At 33.2% G+C, this 13,997-nt stretch overlaps 3 protein-coding genes across 6 annotated transcripts; 2 read left to right on the top strand and 1 right to left on the bottom strand.

Annotated features, from left to right (window-relative positions):
* Window positions 1-1,701: 1,701 nt before the first annotated feature.
* Window positions 1,702-6,376, top strand: LOC111276425 (zinc finger CCCH domain-containing protein 18-like). 2 transcript variants are annotated; one of them, XM_022862156.2, is made up of 8 exons: window positions 1,702-2,071; window positions 3,074-4,029; window positions 4,132-4,299; window positions 4,390-4,569; window positions 5,045-5,121; window positions 5,322-5,492; window positions 5,583-5,697; window positions 5,846-6,376. In XM_022862156.2, exons 2-8 carry the CDS (start codon window positions 3,101-3,103, stop codon window positions 5,913-5,915), a joined length of 1,710 nt encoding a protein of 569 aa, XP_022717891.2. In that variant the 5' UTR covers window positions 1,702-2,071; window positions 3,074-3,100; the 3' UTR covers window positions 5,916-6,376. The 2 variants fall into 2 exon arrangements, with proteins under 2 accessions (XP_022717891.2, XP_089610193.1); XM_089754067.1 differs by lacking the exon at window positions 1,702-2,071 and adding an exon at window positions 2,361-2,962.
* A 3,082-nt stretch (window positions 6,377-9,458) lies between these two features.
* LOC111275616 (transcription termination factor MTERF9, chloroplastic) lies at window positions 9,459-12,607 on the bottom strand (the record flags this gene model as incomplete). The annotated part of the gene is made up of 6 exons (XM_089754068.1): window positions 9,459-10,343; window positions 10,416-11,108; window positions 11,186-11,379; window positions 11,458-11,533; window positions 12,064-12,359; window positions 12,508-12,607. Coding segments are annotated over 6 exons (1,674 nt in total), but the record flags the coding sequence as incomplete, so codon positions are not given.
* On the top strand, window positions 12,550-13,938 carry LOC111275617 (uncharacterized). 3 transcript variants are annotated; one of them, XM_089754069.1, is made up of 5 exons: window positions 12,550-12,883; window positions 12,983-13,032; window positions 13,306-13,387; window positions 13,467-13,508; window positions 13,589-13,938. In XM_089754069.1, the coding sequence occupies exons 1-5, from the start codon at window positions 12,631-12,633 to the stop codon at window positions 13,594-13,596; spliced, it is 435 nt and encodes a 144-aa protein (XP_089610195.1). In that variant the 5' UTR covers window positions 12,550-12,630; the 3' UTR covers window positions 13,597-13,938. The 3 variants fall into 3 exon arrangements, with proteins under 3 accessions (XP_089610195.1, XP_022716784.2, XP_022716783.2); XM_022861049.2 differs by lacking the exon at window positions 13,467-13,508 and having other exon boundaries at window positions 12,551-12,883; XM_022861048.2 differs by having other exon boundaries at window positions 12,551-12,883; window positions 13,467-13,938.
* The last annotated feature ends 59 nt before the right edge of the window (window positions 13,939-13,997 follow it).

Here is a 13,997-nt window from a genome sequence, read left to right as displayed (position 1 = left end):
TATGGTCTTTCTTTTGTTTTCAAAATGTGATATCTTTAATTTATACATGGTGAAAACATTGATTCAAATTTTTGAATTTCATTGAAAAATAACGTTTTTTTACTAGAATAATGATAATCATAATATTTAATTTAAATATTGAAAATTTAAGATTTGGGTTTTTTTTTTACCAAAAATTTAAAAATTAATAATGAAAATTAAATACAATAAACCATGTATCTTAGTAATAATATTCTATGATTTTGACTGACGTATATTTTAATTTAAAAATAGCTAAATGATAAAGTCAAAGGCCATAAGCAAATAGAGCCGGAGAATAATGATGATGACAACAGAAAAGCCCGCTTCTCTCTAATCATATCTTAATTTCTTATTTAAATATTAAATAATGATAAAAATTAATTATTAATTATTAATTAATTAATTTTTTATTTACTAAAAAAATAAAATCTCTCTTCAAAATACTTTTTTTCTTTTTACCTGTGAGCCCCACTTATCCAGCCTTAAGACTTGGTCACCTCCTTCATGATTAAGCTCCTTTTGATTTTCCTATAGAATCTACCTCACCATCTTCCTTAATTACCAATCTATCCTCATTATTAATCATTTTCTCTCTCTAATTTCTTTTTTATTTCCTACCTTTTTTTTGAAACAAAAAAACCCCAAGGAAAAAAATTGTAAATAAATTACTTCTTAAAAAAAAAAAAAAGCTTTTAAAGTGTACAAATGCTCTCTCTTGTAGTCAATCTCACCCTAATAATCTCAAATATTACTTAATCGTATAATAAAATTAGAAACTTTAGTTAACCCTCAATATTCAAAGAATATCTTCATCTTCGCATTTAGAAACTTTTCACTATCATGAATAATTAACATCTAAAGTCCTGTTTAATGGAAATTCATTCTCATTGTATAGAAATTTTATTTGGGATTAAAATGATATTACACGTTGTTAAATATTAAAATTGTTTTGATTTCAAACAAAATTTTTAATACCATGAAAATATATTTTTATTGAATAAAGTAATTTTTTAATTTATTGAATAAGTAAAACAAATCTTAAATGAGATAATTCATTAATCTTGCGTTATATTATTAATGTATGCATAATATCCACGTATATTTATAAAACTGATGCATATAAGAAATGTACTAAAAGTAAAATTGAATTAGCACAATTATTTTTTAAAAAAAGAGTTGATTTTTTAGTATATATAATAAAAATTATTATCCTTAAACATGTATTTTTAGGTGATTTTATTCATTACCTCAATTAGAGTCCCCTCTAATGTTACATTCAAACAAGGCAACATACATTAATTTGCATATTATACTCAGGTGCATGTCTTCTCCATGGTCCTCAACAATCTACACCATTGATTCATATAATCATCGACGATCCAACGGTACATTTGAAGGAAGATTATCTCCTCAAAAGACAAAAATAAAATCGACGTTTGTGCCACTCAAGAGATTCATTTTGCCGACATGTGAAGTGGGAAATCTAAATTTAGCACATTGGAATTTCCGAAAATTATTATTTTAATTACCAATTTTTTTATCAAATAAATTAATTAATTAAAAAAATTTCATGGGGTTTTGAGTTTTTGAATTTATAAACAAAGGTCAATTATGTAATTTACATAGTCTAATCTGTTAGAATCAAAATCGAAATTCAAGGAAATTTCATTGGCTTAATTCTCTGTAACTCGTTTATAAAATCTAGCTGTAAAGATTTACATTTTTTCGAAGTATTTCTAAATATTATAAATAAATTCGTTAATGATTGATAAAAAAAATTAAGGTGAATTTTCTTTATATAAAGTTATCTTTGTGTCAGTTAAAATGAAGTTCAAACACTGAAGACAGTAGCCTTAGCCAGTTTTCCATGTCTCTTGTTCATAGAGTTGAAGAAACAGGAAATCATTGTACAGTTAGAGAAAAGACATGAAAAGACATGAGACATAAAGGGTGCTAAACATGTTGCTGTTAGAAGAAGAACGGCTTCTTCACTCTACTTTCTGGTACAAGTAACTGGTTTTGCAAGTTGAAACTCAAAAAATTTTGGTTGGTAAGTTTGTTTAATGAATCTTTGCTGTTGTTTTTTTTTCTTTGGTTGTGTTTTTGTATGGAGTATATTTATCTTTATCATGAGTTTTTTAAAGGGTTGCTTTTATTTTTATTGAGAGATTATCTTAAAGGTGTTGTTTTTTTTTTTTTTTTAATTTAAAATTCTGTGTTCTTATCTCTTTTTTTTTTTTTTTTTTTCAATTGGATTACTTTAAACTATGAGAAAATTCTGGGTTTTGAGTTGTGAAAATTTTGGACTCTTAAAAATGTGTGTGTGTGTGTTTTTTTTAATGCTTGAAACGAAGTTCAAGTTCTCTTCGGCCACAAAGAAAAGGTTCAAGTTCTCAAAATTTCTCAAAATTTCTGGTTTTTTCCCCTCTTGTATATAAATTCTCTCTAAGGAAAAAATATTTTCTGTTTATGATTTTATTTGTTTACCATGTTTGGTTTGTTTGAAACATGTGATTTCTTTCATTCTTTTTCTTTTTGTTTCCATATTTAGGAAAAAAGTCCATTTCTGGTTCTGATAATATTCTAGGCTTCTACCATTCCTACTTCCTAGCAGCTTTTGTAGGGGTAGCACTCAGATTTCCTTTCTTTTAACATGGAAATTTTTTTTTAAAGACTGAAGACTGAAGAGTAATTCTGAAAGGTTTTTCTTTTTTTTTTTTGTGTGTGTTAATGACACATTAGATTTCCAGAAATAGATACCCTTTTTTTCTCCTTAGACTCTGACATGGAAAAAGGAAAAGAAAACCCTAGAATTTGTAGAGTATTTATATGTATTTTCCTGCTGGTTTTTACTGGATCTGCAATTTGTACTTTTTTTCTCTGAAGACATAGATTCTATGCTTTTGACCTATTAGTCTCTTTGTTCTATAATTCTTTACAGGTAAACATTGTTTTCTTGGTTTGTACTTTGTTTTTATGAGTAGGTTAGATACCATGGCTATGGTCTGGGATGCACTAATAATATGTGTTTTTTTTGCCTTTTTGTCTGCAGTGATTGAAAAGATAAACTAGATGCAAGATGGAATTTTCTGACTATACCCAAATTTTGTTCAATAGGATCAAGAAAATTGAACCTGAAAATGTCTCAAAGATTATAGGGTATCTTCTTTTGCAAGATCATGGTGACCAAGAAATTGTTCAGTTGGCTATGTGTCCTGATATGGTTATTCAGGAAGTAGTTTACAAAGCCAAGGTTGAACTGCAACAGCTAGCGCTTAAATCTGGATCACCTCCTATATCGCCTTCGATGAACTCGGCCCCTGGTTCTGAATTGCCCTCACAGTTCGCTTCTTTTTCACCACCTGTCTCCTCCAGGCCTTTCTTGTCTCCCAGAAGCCTCCAGGTCACATCTCCCTACTGGGAGCAACAACTAGCTGCCAAGCATAACTCCGATTTTATGCCTTCGGGTTACTTGGATTCTGTATCTGATCTGCAGACTCAAAGTCAGTTCTTGAGCCTGGAGGACCAAATGGAGTCTGTGAACTTGGGAAATGGTGGATTTTCAAATGATTATTGTTACTCAGATGCTGCATTGGGTAATCTTGGTGTAAGAGCAGGACGTCGACATCAGAACCTGCCTGACTTTCCAGTTAAGACTTGTCATTATTTCAACAAAGGGTACTGTAAGCATGGAAGTAATTGTAGGTACTTCCATGGTCAAGTCTCGGATACCTTCCCTCAAATGTTTGGCCACAATTCAATGGATGCTGTTAATGAAGATCCTGTTATGTCACTTGAGAAGTTAGAGCTGGAATTAGTAGAGCTCTTGAAAACAAGGAGAGGGGAGCCCGTTTCAATTGCATCTCTCCCTTTGTTATACTATGAGAAATATGGTAAAGTTCTGCAGGCAGATGGTTATCTCACTGAGAGTCAGAGGCATGGCAAAGCAGGCTACAGTTTAACAAAGCTTCTCGCTAGATTGAAAAATAGTATTCGAGTAATTGACAGGTATGATTTATGATTTATGAATTATGATGTTTTATGTTCTCAGTGGAATAAAAGATTAAGCATGAGGATTCAACTGATGGACTTTTGGTGATTGAATCACAGACCTCACGGACAGCATTCAGTCATTTTGGCTGAAGATGCCCACAAGTACATGGAAAATCGAAATGATAGAAATGATCCTGGTCCAATTGTCAGTGGATCACGTCAGATATATCTTACATTCCCAGCTGAGAGTACCTTTAGTGAAGACGATGTGTCCAACTATTTCAGGTAACATGATCTTGAAGCCTTTTGTTGGCTTATTTGCAGTTATATATTCAGTGTCCCAAAGGTTTCTAATTTTCTTGTTTCTAATTGCAGCAATTATGGACAAGTTGAAGATGTAAGGATCCCCTGCCAACAGAAACGGATGTTTGGGTTCGTAACCTTTGTCAGTGCAGATACGGTGAAGATGATTTTGGCAAAAGGAAATCCACATTATGTATGTGGGGCTCGAGTTCTTGTGAAACCTTACAGGGAAAAATCAAAGCTGGTTGACAGGTAAATATAATTGTTTCTTCGTTTTCATTTCTACATTTGGAAATTGGAAACAATGATTTGTGTACGAAGCCTACTCCATGAATTGAATGAAGAATACGATAATCACTGATCTATTGCTGCAGCTATGGTTTTGCATTTGCTCTAGCATTGGACTCTTATATTTTGATATCATTTCTTTCAAAAGCTGGACTTTTTTTGCCTACTGAAATATATTTTTTTTTATCTGATTGTTGGTGCTAGACTGATTATGTATCACTCACTGTAATTCTCAGTATAAAATCAGCAAATTCTATAGGCTTTCTAGCTTGTTTGCTTCGTTTCTTACAGTTTCAGATAAGTTTAATTAAAAAATTCATGTTTGTTGTGTTGCATTATAAATTAGCATAATCTTTCAGTAAGCAAGTGATCATCATTTATAAAGGCTTTTTTTTTTTTTTCCAATGCAGTCTAATGTTAAGGTTTGATTTTCATGCAGGAAGTACCAGGACAGAATTGAGTCTCCAATGTATTATTCTCCACACTATATAGAGATGGAACCTGAGCTTCACTCAAGTAAGTAGCTTCTTTTTATAACTTTGATGGAAACTTCAGGCGAACAGCCGGACACTTGAAATCAATGTGTCTATTGAATATGACAATTCATACTGACTAATTTTAGAGTAGGCATATTTGATGCCATTTCATATTTTGGCAATGATTTAATTCCATCTGAGTAAAATAACTCTTACTCATCTGATGTATGATTTTCTCAGTTCCAAGGGGTTATGCAACGTCTAGGTTGTTCAGGAAGCAGTTTATAGAAGATCCAGAACAAATCTTTCAACTCGAGAGGAGGCGCCCTACGGAGATGCATTTGGCACAGAAGCCTCTGTCCCATCAGTCCTTCTTTGGCTACAACATGGATGGGTTAAAAGTCCCAGAAGGTCTCAAACTTCTTGGTTTCATGTAAATTCTTTAATTTTGTCCTCTTCTTCAATTCTCTCCCTGACAATGCCTTCATTTCCACCTTGCAGATCAACTCAATTTCCCCTCAACTGAATTCAATTATCTGTTGGAAGCTCTCAACACCAGCACTGCATCTGATGAAAAAATCAAGCATATAGAGACTAAAAACAATGACCAGGACAGGTATAGAATTACTTTGTCGTAAAGTTTCCCTTTCCATAGGCTTCCTGTTGTGTGATAGCTCATATTTTAGAACCTGAAACTACACACTTTCTTTCCCTTATCCATCATTGCTTTCTAATGATTGTTTCGAATGTTCATGCATTTGCAGTGAAGGACTTAATCTGCCAGATAGCCCATTTGCTTCTGCTATAGCTAGCGGCATTTCTACAGTCATTTAGGCCGAGCGAATACACAGAATAGAGTTACTTAAAGTACCAGTTCGATGCTGACGTCTCCAAATACATAAACAAGCTCTTTTTCATTTTCCCTTGTTCGTTTTTTCAAGTCTCCTGCAAGTACATACTACCCTAAGAAATCCTGATGGAAGGATCTCCCCTCTGTTACTTGATTTGAAGCCAAAAAACAAGACGATATGATACATAGAAGTATATATAAGGTTCTACACTTTTTTGATGTTAATCACAGGAAGAAGGCAAGAGGTATGGATCTTTAGAAGAGGATGTAATATAGGTCTTTTTAGGTGAACAAAGAAATAGAACAGTGTTCAGAGAATTTCAAATCACTGTAACACTGAGCAATAGATTGAAATAACGTTAACCAAAGTTAGAACTTGACAATCTATACTAAGTGTGTCTCTAGTTTCATCCTGGTTCATTTTATACATACATCATTTTCGTCTCTCATTCTCTTCTATGCAGCATCTGCAGTAAAAATCCGGCATTTTATCATCAGATCATGTACTGATGGCACACAGGACTTAATATTTCAATTTGCATGGTGTTATTTGGTGAACAATCATGCGTGAAAATGAAAATTGCTAGGAAATGAATTTTTTTAACTTCTCCAAGATGCAAATTGCCTTTCAATTGTTGTATATGGAAGGGAACCATGACATTGATGCGCTCAACTAGTATAGTAAAAAATTCATTCTTTCCCCCTCAAATTTTCTTGTTTCTTTAATGGTTTTACTGTTCCAAGTTTGTCGTTGGTGGGAAGAAACTTAACTTTGAATTGATTTGCTGTAACCAAACCATTTGACATGGTTTGCAATAGTCGAGGGAGTCAATTGACTCCCCTAGGAGACACAGTATCATGCATGGGATATTGTGTTCCATGCAATTTGTTGCTGAGAGATCCAACAGTCAAGTTCCAGTCTAGAGTTGGTAATTTTGATTCAAACTCGAAAATTTTGTTTGAATTTGAGTAATCCAATTTAATAAAAAAAATCAATAAATTCAATTCGAAATAAACAAGATTTTAAATTAAAAATAATTTAAATTTGAATGATTCAAAAGATTAGACAAAATGATTCAAAATCATACTAATTTAATTTTAAAATTTTAAACTTTAAATTTGAAACAATCTGATTACTCAAATTTAAAAAGATTTAAAATTTTTTTACTTGAAATAATAATACTTAAAATCTCTCCATAATTTGAGCTGATCCACTCAAACTGTTTAGATTGAATTAGGAACGAAAAAAAATAAAAAAAATTAAAAATTAATTAAAATTATTGTGTGCAATTCGTTTTTTTTTAGTTCAGATTAAATTCGAATATTAAATAAATAAATATATATATATTATGATTGAATCGGATTTTAAATTAAAAAATGAAAAAAAAAGACTAAATTAGATTATATATATTTTTTAACTTATATATTTTTTAAATTTTTATAAAATAAAAATAATTATTTTATATCTAAATTTATTTTAATATATTAAAAATCATATTAAAATAATATATAAAAATAAAAAAATTAAAATTTTAAAACTGAACCAAATTAAACTAATAAAATTTGATTTGAATCTAATTGTATAAAAATTTAGTAAATATTTAAATCAAAATTTAAAATTTCATAATATTATGTATTATAAAAATAATCGAATTAAATTTGATATAAACTATTATCATCCTTGGATTGAACGATCTAGCAAAAAACGGAATGGTACGTCAGAAGTAAGGCTAGGATTTTTAATTGGTTTTCAATCCAATTCATAAAGGGAGCACCATCTTGACCTCTCAGATTTGCAGTTCATCTTCATAAGTGACATCCAGGTAAGATAAAAAGAAGCATTTCAGAAGATCTTGACATTAAATTAATGCAAGTCACTATTTAATAAGATGACAAATTAACTTTGGAAAAAGATGGAGAGCAGCCGGTTGTGAAATGACAAACCAGCATCGTTGATGTCTATCTCATTCTTTATCTTCATCTGTTTTAGCCGAATAATTTGTGAAGTTGACACCACAACTTGCTGGGGTCCTAGTAATAATATTTCTTAGTTCAAAATCAACCTGCTAGTCTCGTCTGGAAACATAATTTAACTCCGCCGTTCACGCAAGAATAATTACCTTTAAACAAAGCCGATGAGCGTGTACATATTTTTACGAAAGTGTTCATGTTTGACACATATTTAATCATACTTGATTTACAAAAGTATTCATGTTCCACACATATTCAACAAGTATAAAAATCTAATTCTTCAAATATATGAAAATTTTTTAAAATATAACGTACTTATACCATAAATATGCTCAGATCCTGCATTGACATCCGGTTCGGGTAACAAAATTAGGTAAAAATGTTCAGGACTTACAGGTAACATTTACGAAGACAAGAAAAAAGATTTCACGTTAGATCTGTAAAAATGTACTGTGATAGAACGTATTTAGAATGTGACCTCTGCTAACCTCAATTTCATGAGATCAAATTGTAATCCAGGGCAAAAGGGAATAGCTGAAAAAAATCTTGCCCACAGGCCCCAACAATCGATTTTTATTTCTTAGCAAATCATGCAAATTTTGTAGTACGATCATTACAGGGATTTAAAATGTGTCAAGATGACAACAACTAGTAGAATAAGGCCTTGAGCTTGAACTGATAATATCCTAACCAATCTTATACGTGATTGGCGCATTCTGAGGTAGCCATCAATGACAAAGGATAATGCGACGCAAAAGCAGCTAGAGCTGTACTCTACTTGCTGCTGGCCCCAGCAACCATTAGCCCATTACCGCATGTCTACAGGTGCTTGACATAATATCTTTATTCATCCACTCGATATAATGTGGTGAAGATTCATTCTCACCGCAATAAACCCATTTTTGGGGCCAAAATGCCACTGATACTTTAAAAGTGCCAGTGACGTTTTGGCTGAAACATGACTCCATTGCAGTGAGAATGAATCTCCACCACCATTCACAAGAAGAAATATAAATCCTCTCCTCGAGCGATCTTGAGTTCATTCAATTGCTAATGAGTAATGAATATGTAGTTTTAGTTTTATTAATCCTTTCTTGGTTATGGAGGAAAGGTCAAAAACAGTTGTATGAATTTGCAGTGTACTTAGCCAATGAGCCACTTCCCAAATCCAGCCCACTAAACCCACATTAGACTGAATCTTAGGCATAATATGATATTAAGCAAGTTGAAATAAAAATATCCAACTCGTACATAAAGGGGACAAATAAGAAAAGAAAATGAAGTTCTACAAGATTTGGTAAGAAAAGAAATGATTGGTATATATGTTCTACAATTACCCCATTTGCTCGGATTGCATCACAGTGGCATCCACCGGTATAGACGACTGTGATAAGATGAGCACAAGGGGTTGAGTGGAAATGGCAAGTGTATCATTCATAAAATGTAAAACAAAAAGGAAAATCTGTAGAAATACTAGTTGAATAACTGCAACTTGTTTCAGGAGTTCTCTTGATTACAGTCAGGATGTCAGCCTTCATTCAGATTAACATATCATGTGAAAGCATAAAGAGTACCATAAAAATAACTGCTAACAAGAATTCACAACCAGATAATGGAGTGATAAATACATTGCTTATATGTAAATACATTGCTTATATGTATGTCTGGAGTAAAGACAATTTAGTGCACAATGATACAGGCATCACAATTTTATTGAGAAGACGTGAATGAGGAGTTGCTATACCTATCAGTCGCCACTAGTTAGTATAATACTCTCATCTACACGCCTTGGACTAGATGAAACTGCTGCAGGGATTTCGGAGGGTACACTGTCACAAAACAATTAAATGCAAAACAAGCTAACAAATCGATTTAAAATTACTGAGGTACCATATCTAGCTTACCCTAGCCTTGTAGAAAATTATAATCTGAATTTCACTCCAATACCTCGTTTTCAGATATAAAGCCCTTGCGGAGCAACTAAGGCTTATGCTAAATAGTAGTCAGTGTATCACTCCAAAACCGCCTAGTAGTTTCAGAGAACTAGGATATTAGACTGCTTGAAGTGGATGAGAGACCAATCTGCTACAGGAATTCCACTACCGAGAAGTTTTTGAAGCATGTTATCATTGCTTTTCATATTTCTTTGCGAACTCAGTGAGTAGCAACCTTTGACGAAAAGCCAAATATTTATCTAAACTAGTTCCAGCCCACTGCTGGCAAAAGCGTTCATCACTTGGAATCAATGAACTAAGAGGAAATGGCCCCTTTGGAGCTTTCTTTAGGGAAACCAAGAATCGGTGGCGGGGTCGAATTCTCTGATTCAATGACACGCTCAAGTACATAGGATATTTAGTCAACGAGTGCACCTCATTATTAAGTTCATTGATCAAGTACATGTACTTAGGCTTTAGATTGTCCTCCAGAGAGAGAGATAACACCTAGAAACATATTCAAAATGTAAGAGAGAAGATTATCAGCATTTTCATGCACTTACAAGAAAGAGAACTAACCTGGGTAAGACTAGTCAAGATTTTCAAGATATCAGAGTTACACATCCCAATGCTCCTTAGGAAATTTATCTTGGGCAGTAATCCATCATCAATGCTGTAATGAAGAAGCTGGGGATGTCTCTTTACCATTTTCACAACACTATCTCTGGGGGCTCCTAACTCCTCTGAGAGAAACATATAGCGAGTATTCCAGGATATGTCAATCCGTTGAAGTAGAATCTGAGGGCTCAGCTGTACAACTTTACCTAAATCACTTTCTTTAATACCAACCTCCTCAATCAAGTATCTCACTGTGGGTTTTAATGATTTTTCAACACTATATGAAAACACAGCAGGCGAGTAAGCAATTATGTGCCCTATTCTGGAATTAGGAATCCCCAGACCCAGTAAGAAAGCCACATGGGACTTTAAGTTGTTCTCCACTGTGTATTCTAGAATTTGTGGTTGTCTCAAAAGTATTCTTCTAATGTCTCTCTGCTTCACACCAACACTCAACAAGTAGTCCAACCTTTCCCGGGCAGAACACACATTCTTTCGAAGACAAGGCATGTATTTTGCATACATTCGGATAAAATCTGATTCTTTAAGCCCAAAATTACTTAGGTAATCAAGAAGAGGGAACCATTTCTCATCCAGATCGATTTCATCTGACAACCGTGGATATCTGTTCTCTTTAGAGGTCCTTGACACCAGCTGCAATAGAAGAAAAGACATAAAGCTCCTCTACACCATTGGTACAGGTAACAGCAAAATTTGACAGTTTATCTTACCTTCCTCCCTCCATCAATACCAAAGGAACCAACTTCCTTCGCTTTGTTAGAAGTTTGATAAAAGTTTCCTACACTACTCTTCTTTAGGACATCATTACCATTTCCAACATCCATTTGGTCTTCAGCAATGATAAGACCTTGTCTTGATTTTAATGCTTTTGAGCCCTTGTGTTGTTCTTGTGGTCTTCGGTTTCCTGCACAAACAAATAAATCCTCTTTGTTAAACTCCTCCTAAACTTATGTCAAATGTTGTGACAAGCTCAAACGCATACCTTCTTTAACAATTCCCTTCTGTGATTTAAATTTCTTCCCGTTAATGCCATATTCATAAGTTTCAGCAAAGTCATCCTGAAATAACACATCCCCATTTAACACCAGAAGCGATAGCATATCCTACTAAAACATAAGCTCAATTGTTCAACTACAAAAAATCAATGCACAAAATACTTTCTAATCAAGCTCAATCCTAAAATCAATGCAAATACAGTAAAAAGAGTGATGGGTCATTTTCTACAATCCTAAAAAGTTCATACCATGTAGCAAATCACAAGTTTTTAAAGCAAAGATTGCAACTTGAACAACCAATTACATATCTTTCTAACTATAGTTTCTACTTTTGCCGCGATTAAACATAAAACATTAGATAACATTAATGCAAATGCAGTAAAAAATACTGATGGGTCATTTTCTACAATCTTAAAACGCTCATAACATAAAGCAAAATCACATGTTTTTATTACAAATATTGCATCTTGAACAGCCAAGTACATATCTTTTTAACCATAGTTTCTACCAATTACATACGTTTGCAGCAATTAGACATAACATAAAAATTGCAGCTTTTCAATTAAGAAAAACTGACTGCAGAGTAAACTTACATTCATCAACCAATCATCTCCGAACATGTTATCATCATTTTCATCAAATTCTTCACCTTCTTCCTCATCCACCTCTTCCTCCTCCTCCTCATCAATATCGTAAGGAGTAATCTTTTGACCAAACCTTGACTTCTTATTAGACTTGAGAATTTTGGGATTAGAGTGACTTGATAATAATGCCACAAACTTCCCTTTCTTTAAGCTGACTCCATTGTTCAAAGCCAAACTCAAATTCCAAGGAGGAGGAGACGAGAAGGGAATTGAACTGAAATGATTCAAATTGCGAAGACACAAAGCTGCCATTTTTGAGACAAAGAGAAAGAGAATAAAATGAATAAACTTTAGCTACGGCTGTCAATGAAAGGTAGGGTTTTACTGGGGCTTTTAGTCAGAGCAGATTTTTGTTTTATCAAAAAAAAAAAATCGTTTTATGTGGTCAGAAACCTTGGCGTGACTCTAATAACTGCAAGAGGCCAACGTGGCCAAAGCTAAAACTAGTCGTTACGATTCCTTCTTGGCTATTAGCTTGAACAAAACAGCAGAGGCTGAAAATTCAACTACTCCACCATGGACGCTTCTCTTTGTACTGCTTATCCTTCGCTGACATCGCCAATCTCAGTACCCCAATCAAAACCCACGTTCACAAAGTATTCAAATCCAACGGTCAAGTTCACTTGTACACAAAACTGCAAAACTTTGATAGGAAACAAACATAGTCAACGGCTGACAACCAAGGTTGCTGCCAATATTCATGATGTTTCAGCCGTAGCTGATCCTGCCCGTGCTGATATTACATGGCAAATTGTTGTTGGAGCTATAGGTTTTTAAAATAAGATTATCTCTGCCGATTTTGATTATAGTTTTTTTTTTTTTGAGTTCAATGTAAGGTTTTTTGTTTATGCTTTTTTTCTTTTTGCAGCTGGGGTTACGCCTTTCGTTGTTGCAGGTATTGAATTCAGCAAAAGAATTGTAAGTAAAATTTAAATCATTAATTCCTTATTTGGCTAGTTCTTCCGTAGAAGTTAAAGACAAACCATCCCTTTAATGTACAATTAAATTTACAAGCTGTATTTTGGATGGATTAATAATGGTATCGGGGATATATATGTATGCTTGTATGTATGAATGTATGAATGTTCTGATGCATGAATGTGTATGTACATCATAAATGCTTTGGAAAATTTTCTGTGTGTGTTCAACCTTGTGTTTGAATCTTGTTTGTTTTTATTTTATTGATTGTAGATTGCACAAAAAAGGTGTGAAGAATGTGGGGGCTCAGGACTTGTTTTCAGGAACAATGATTATTTTAAATGCCCTGAATGTGGTACGCCTTCTTAATTACTTTAATTTTATACTTTCTTGATCATCAAATTTCTGCCTCATTCTATATTCTATGCTGGCAGGTGGGTTTCTTCCATGGCAGTCATGGAAAAGATTCTTCACTGGTTAATACTCTCTTGAATTGATCTTTCAATGTTATAAGATTTCCCATAAGTTAGTTCACACTTTCCATTTTATGGTTCAGGAATGTAGTTTCAGCGCATAAAGAAGTTGAAACTTGAAGGGAAAGCTGTAAAAACTTTCCGGCATGTTAACTCTTATATGGTTTTGGATTCAAATATACAACCTTTTTGTTAACAAAAAACAGTGTTTGATTGTTACCTGTGGTCAAGTTTGTACAGGTCAGATTATTCCTGAACTACATATATGATACTTCAAAGTAGACATGGATATAGCATCTCGAATCTTGACCTTCCGAATATAAGCCTGAACACGCCCGTGCCTATATTTGACACGAACTTGTATCAGACACTTACTCCTAGCTTCGAGCAATGGTTTTTACAAAGAATAATAAATCACTTTTTATTTTCATAACTTCATGCTTGATGAACAATTTTTTTATACTGTTTAGTTTCGGAATAGGTGTTCAATTA

The sequence above is a fragment of the Durio zibethinus genome, chromosome 25 (genome assembly GCF_047325235.1).
Source record: "Durio zibethinus cultivar Kanyao isolate XHJ-2024 chromosome 25, ASM4732523v1, whole genome shotgun sequence".
NCBI classification, from domain to species: domain Eukaryota; kingdom Viridiplantae; phylum Streptophyta; class Magnoliopsida; order Malvales; family Malvaceae; genus Durio; species Durio zibethinus.
This window is presented reverse-complemented; position numbering and strand designations above follow the sequence as displayed.